Source organism: Pseudoliparis swirei, chromosome 3, assembly GCF_029220125.1.
Source record: "Pseudoliparis swirei isolate HS2019 ecotype Mariana Trench chromosome 3, NWPU_hadal_v1, whole genome shotgun sequence".
NCBI lineage: Eukaryota > Metazoa > Chordata > Actinopteri > Perciformes > Liparidae > Pseudoliparis > Pseudoliparis swirei.
Window position 1 is genome coordinate 16,182,211 of NC_079390.1, and position 7,069 is coordinate 16,189,279.

The 7,069-nt window shown below is 47.9% G+C and overlaps 1 protein-coding gene across 1 annotated transcript; it reads left to right on the top strand.

Annotated features, from left to right (window-relative positions):
- The first annotated feature begins 215 nt into the window (after positions 1 to 215).
- bhlha9 (basic helix-loop-helix family, member a9) lies at positions 216 to 1,156 on the top strand. The gene has a single exon (XM_056442700.1). It carries the CDS (start codon positions 216 to 218, stop codon positions 1,074 to 1,076), a length of 861 nt encoding a protein of 286 aa, XP_056298675.1. The 3' UTR covers positions 1,077 to 1,156.
- The last annotated feature ends 5,913 nt before the right edge of the window (positions 1,157 to 7,069 follow it).

The following is a 7,069-nucleotide window of genomic DNA, read 5'->3' on the forward strand; positions in this document are numbered from 1 at the left end:
AACCGTCTTGTCGAGGCACAAGTAATCAAGAGGTACCGGAGGAGTCAGAGGAGGAGAATATCTGGGCTGTCGGCGTAGCAGCAAATACCGACAGCCCCACGAAACAAACCGGGGAATATCGAGGGAGCGCCGAGGCGTCTGCAAACGCAGCCACTTCACGACAACAAGCAGGAAGACGTGCCGCACACTCATCCAGTCTCCCGGTTTTAGAAACGATGAGCTGCAGCAGTGTTGCAGGATCGGAGTTCTCTGAGGAAGAGCTGGAGCTTGGCGCCCTGTGCCAAGGGGAACACGAAGGAAGTCCCAAGGCGTCCTTCGAGGACAGCGAGAGCTCAGTGTGCAGCCCGAGCGACACCGAGGAAGGCCAGACCAAGAAGCGCAACCGTCCCGTCCGCTCAAAGGCGCGAAGAATGGCCGCAAACGTCCGCGAGAGGAAGCGCATCATGGACTACAACCAGGCCTTCAATGCCCTGCGCGTCACTCTGAACCATGACCTCAGCGGCAAGCGGCTCTCCAAGATCGCCACGCTGCAGAGGGCCATCAACCGCATCTCCGCTCTCTCGGTATTCCTGAGCTCCAACCCCCCAGGGAAGCCCTGCGCCCACCGGGAGTGCAACAGGTCGTCGGCGGTGCCAGCTGCCATGGGAGTGACTCGACTCGAGCAGACCCGGGCGACGCTTCCTCGCCCGGAGCACCAGAGCTACGGCCCCTGGCACGCATCCATCTCTCACCAGGTGCAGCCGCAACAAGGGCCTCACATGCACCGGCTGCCCACGGAGTCGCACGTCTACATGGATAACGCTGCGTCGTCGTGTCCGCCGTCCCCACACTACCCTTGTTATCCCACCGAGGGGCAGCTTTACGCGTATGGACACTGCGGCAGCCCCCACGAGCATCCGCCCAGCCCTCTAAGGTACCCCCAGGTGGGTGAGGGGTTGGGGTACCAGCCGTGTGTGTGGGCCTCCTGCACTCAGAAATACATGGACGCTTTTGTGGAGCCTCCTCCAGCTCTTGGGCTCCCCTGGCAGGTGAGCTACCCGGAGCACAGTCTCTCGCTGGGCTCTGACATTCTGTGACGGGGGACGCCCACCACTGTGGGCTCTGAACACTGCTGATCACTCCAGTGGACCGCCGGACGACCTCAGGCAGAGACCGCTTTGTGTTCCTGCCGTTGCACTCAACTCAGTATTACACAGCCGAGTCATTGTGATGTAATGAACATATATGAATAAGAGTGCAATGGCAATCCACAATGCAGAATGTTGTACATATTGCAAAGTGTATTTTGCCCTGGCATTTAAAAAATATTGAATATAAAGAATGTGTCTGCTGTAGATAACTCACCCACATAATTGTGTCTGATTGTCTCATTGTCATCGTTTTATCTTCTGCAGAAACTAAAATAATTGAAATGGCACTTAATGCATGATATTAAAAGGAAACTTAACCACTTAATAGGACCACAAAGAGCCATTAGTGGTCTGATTAACACAAGTGGGAACTCTCCATATGTGCTACACTGTTATGTAACTTGTTCTTACGATGCGTTTTCTATCAAGTTGGGATTTGAATCCAAAAGTCCATCATTTGCTCATGTATTTATTATACTCTGTATTGCATAAGAGATACTGTTTGTAAAGTTATAAAGAGTTTGTACATTGTTTTCCAAATTAAATGTTCAAATGATATGACACCCGTCCGTCATGCTTCCTTTCATAACAATATGGTTTGGTTGTAATTTCCTCGGTTCTGACTTCGACATGGCACGAGCACAACATTCAGCTCGAGTGTGCACGCTTGTCTGTGTGTGTTTGTCTGTGTGTGTATGCGCTTGTTTGCGTGTTTGTGGATGTGTGTCTGTGTGTGTGTGTGTGTGTGTGTCTGTGTGTGGGGGTGTGTGTGTATGTGAGTGTGTTTGATTACAGCCTGAGGACAGCAGCCTCTACCACTCTTGAGTCTGAGATGACAGAGGTCCTTCACACAGTTGAAAAATGTCCTTACAAGTCCACTCTTGTCATTTATTTTCTGTGAGAAGAAAAGTCAAGGTGCTATTTACACACAGTCAAATTAAATTCTTGGCCAACGGGGAGAAGGTCAACACTTACGCCATTTGTGCTAAAAAAACAATAAGCAATGCAGGGGTATGAAAAGTGCATGTAATGCATTTGCGATTCCTGACGTATTTGCCTCTGAAGTATACATGTCAGTCTAAACGGTTGCAGCATGTTAGATCGTGACCAGTAATAGGTCAGTTTATACAAACAGTGTTAATTCTAACCACAACCTGTACCTCCCGGGGTCTGTAGCAGCTCATGTAAACAACTCTCCCCCCCCCCCCCCCCTGTCATGGAAAACAGCTTTAATATTAGACTATAGGACGGGGCTCATCGACAGATTTATGTGGGCTCAGGAAGGAAGACTGTGCCCCGTCATCAGCGCGGTGAAATCCCCTGTCGGGCTGCACTGGCCGCAGGTGGAACTGGGTGTGTGAAGAGTTTGTTTTTTTGAACATCCCGGAGGTCTCCCAACGAGGGCCCCGAGACACCGCTGGAAAGAGTTGGCCCTGGGGACAGCTACTGCGGGCTTTGGTGGAGAAATAAATGGTGTGGTGCCGCAACAATTAGCAGGCAGGAAGGAAAGGGTCTCCATGGACAAAGAGATGAATGGAGAGGAGGAGGATGTGTGCGGTGAGAAAGAAAAGTGGGAGAGTGGCTTCACTTTGAGGCCGTCGTTCGCAGACGTGACTCACCAGAAGACCTTGACTCACCAGCGAGAGAGTGTGGCTGACAGCGCTCAGTGACGGCATGTCTCTCCTCCTCCCTCCCTGGCAGACAGCGCTGCACTCACTTCAGTTTATCTACTTGTCTGGGTCCTCGAGTGAAAGTGGGGCACCAGCATGACGGGACGAGACCTCACTCGTTTCTAGACTCCACGGCAGGTAAATAAGAGTGAGAAAATAACAAGTTAGCGACAGAATGGAAGGATTGGAAAGTATTTTCACTGGGTACTTATATTGTCTAACAAAACTGATAAAACACAAGAATGACCCCGTTTAGTAAAAAACAATTTCATGAGAACTGTTTATCACATGATGTGATTATATCTACATAGAAGAAACAACACCATTACACATTGTAAGTGTGTCTTAAGAATGTCACTTAATACATTTTATATTCAGCGCCTGCACTGTGAGTTGATTAATCGATCACTCGACTGATAGAAAATCAAAAGTGTCCAATTTCAGAGCATTTCTATTGCCTCCGAATGGCTCTCAACATGGCGACATCTGAGCTGGCCGCTAGGAGCTAACGGTGTTAACAGCGCCGATGCTCTCATTACAACACGCACACAGTGAATTGGTTTTCAGACATAATTTATATCCATACATAGCAGATAGTTGTTTGATGCTATATTAATGCTCTGTTTTCTGATATGATGTTGAAAGAATGTCTTTGGGATTTTGGGCTGTGTGGCAGACGACATGTTCACACGTCACCTTGAGCTCTAGGAACCCACAACAGCCTTTTTTTCATAATATTTTGGCATTTTTTAGAACAAAATTAATTAATTTGGAAAAATAACTGACGGATAAATCAAGAGAGGAAATAATCTGTCGCCTTACTCTGAAATGTATAAAACAGCATAGGCTGTTGACCAAAATCAGTTTGAGTCAAGAGGTTATCCAACAACGTTGTGGAGTCTGTGTGCTGAAGTGCTTCCCGGTCAACGCTCATGTTGAACTGTGACTCAATCGAGGTCTTACCTCACTTCTCCGACATGCGAGCATGTCGAGCAGTGATGCATCTTTTATTCCGACTCCCTCCGCTGACGAGCTGACGGAAAAGAAAAACAAGCACTAATGAGAGAAATGGTTCCAAGACGCGAGGATGTGTTTTCGTGATATGAGTCAGCCTTTGTAAGACGCATGTTGATATGCTACATACTGCCCCCTGATCCCCGAAGCACACACACACACACACACACACACACACACACACACACACACACACCCCTCCCCCCCACACACCAAGCTGTTGTGACATCATCGGTGAAGGTGCCAGAAGACATGATGTGACTTTGTTCCCATGACATTTACAAACAAGCACACTAAACCTGAATTGTTGCTTCCTGTCTGAGACACACAACAGGACTCATAGGGAGTAATAGACATCTGTCAAGTCACCCACTGAGGTTTATTTTTGAAGAGCAAGGTTTACTTAAAGCAATATCCTTTGCATTCTAACACTGCACACATACGGTAAGTCTATGTTAAATCACAAAAAGGGCAATGAGAAAGCCCTTCTTCCTTCACCAAGGACGTTTCTGTCGGTATATTATCATGCGCGCATCCCCCCCCCCCCCCCCCCCCCCGAGATTTTGATCTCAGAATCAGAATCAGAATCAGAATCAGAAACAGGTTTATTGCCAAAGAATGTTTTCACAAACAAACGAGGAACTTTTTTTGGCGGAAGGTGCAAGAATCGCGCACCAAGACACCGAGGCGCCGTCCGCGGCGCCATCTAGGAAAGGGTGGATGAAAGATGACAGCATAACATGAGGGAAGAGAGGCGAGAAAAGAAAAGCCACCCCGACTATGCCCTAGAGGGGTACAGTGTGGGAGCAGGAGAAACAAAAACACCATTGCACATAAGCACATACATCTTAGACATGACTTGCAACGAGTAGGAAGGGGGGGGAGGTAATCCAAAGACTGGGCGATAGCCCCGTCATTGGGGCAGAAGATAACCAGCACCGACAAGCAGCCAGCCGGTCCTTCGCCGTCACGGCGCGGACGCAGACCCGTCCTGTCACCCTGGGGGCAAAGCAGGCGAAGGCGTGGGATGGGGGGGGGGGGGGGGAGTGAGGGGAATTCAGTTTGGTGGAGTTCGTGTGTGAGGGGGCCGGTGTATCGTCCTCCCCCAGTCCACAACAGACAAAGTTCTCAGTCCACAAGATGGTCGTTGCCATGGAGATGGCCTTGAAGGGTCCTGGGGAGAAAACAACCACAGGTGTCTGTGGATAGGGGGAAGGGAATGAGAGAGAGTCTCGCTTCAGTGATCTTCGGGGGAGTTGTTGTTCCAGTCACGGCCTTGGACAAGGCCAAGGCCCGTCCTGGTAGCGGGAGCCGAAAGCAGATAAGATTGGGATTGTTTGGTCTTCCAGTAGCTGCAATTCAATTTTGCGCACCCACTATTCCTCCAATTTCCTCCCGTTTGCCAATAGGATTTCAAATCGATCCAATTTCATTTGCAGAGCCGTCAGCTTCTCCACGATGTTGTCATTCCTCCGATGTTGGTGCCTAACACTTCCACTGTGTCTTATGAACATCAGGCTGGTAGTGTTTTGGTAATCCTGCTGACAAAAACTAACAAACCAACCCAAACACATGACCTTGTAATGTAAACATCTCATTGTAATGCATTTCATGAGACCAATCTCTTTATGTGAGTCATACAAAACAAATGTTTTTTTATTATTATTTTTTTCTCGGAGACAATCCTTAAAACAACAAAAAACTCTCCGACAATCGAATGAGGATTGCGCTACTCGCCTAATAGTGACAGTTTATGGATTTTATTCAAGCAATGTTACATTTTTATGACTTTTCTGTTATTGCATCCAGACATTCTATGTTCTGGGTCTGAGCCAACTCAATATTATCCACACATACGACAAGTAAGAAACAACAACACTGACATGGAATGTGCTCAACACCCACATAGAGTCACAGTTTAAGATCTATAAACTGAAGAACCTTCATATCTTTATATAAAGAAACGCCTGCCACACTCAATCATTCATGACGTGTTCCCTCTTCCCTCTACCTGGGACGAGACAAGACGCAGCTCGTTTTATTGATCTGTTTGGATTCAGCGAGCAGCGAGCGGTTTCACTGCTGAGCACTAGATGGAGACCAGACGATGGAGCCCAGCTGTATGTTGAGCCAGTGAAGAAACCTGGAGCCTGGGCTCCATGATACGAGCACAAAACTAACACAAGAAATCATTTATTTCATATTCCTTTCAAAAGATCCGACTGTTGCGTAGGTTATCGTCATAAACAACACACCAGACTGTGTGGATGTCAACAGTAGAACTAGCTTTATGGAAGGATGCAAAAAGAACGGTCTCTTGTCTTCAAGAGTATATTTGATGTTACAATACCAAGCCTGGGCACGTGAAAACATGGCAGCCTATTATTTTGTTTTGTTGTGTGTCTACTTTCAGATTTGTTATTCCCCACAGTGAATATAGTTCTTTGAATTATAGGTAGACATTTCCTCTTCACTGTCGGTCACAAATGAAGAGCGCTGTGTTTGAATTCCCTGCTGCAGCTGGACAACGTCACATCGTGTCAGATGAGGTCAAACGAAATTTGGATGCAAAACCCACTGCTTTAGATTTACTTTAAAAATGGAATATTTAGTGCTACACACACGAGGGAAAAAACACTTTGTTGCACTGACAAAACAAATGCATTGGAGTGCGCTCGGAATAGAAACGTCTGCATTATTCAGTGTTTGACATTAACATTAGCAATGTTCTCGGAGCTCGTTACCCGCCGCGATATCAACGCTGGTGTCAGTGAGAGTTGTCACGGGCCAAACGTGGTCACAGGGACACGCTACTGGAGGGACTACACATGGACACACTACTGGAGGGACTACACAAGGACACACTACTGGAGGGACTACACAAGGACACACTACTGGAGGGACTACACGTGGACACACTACTGGAGGGACTACACATGGACACACTACTGGAGGCACTACACAAGGACACACTACTGGAGGGACTACACATGGACACACTACTGGAGGGACTACACATGGACACACTACTGGAGGGACTACACAAGGACACACTACTGGAGGGACTACACAACGACACACAACTGGAGGGACTACACAGGGACACACTACTGGAGGGACTACACATAGACACACTACTGGAGGGACTACACAGGGACACACTACTGGAGCGTGGCTAACCACACAAGGTTAGGAATACTGTGCCAGGTTTTTATATGTCTGTCTGTCCTTCTGTTTGCAGATTACAACTGTACA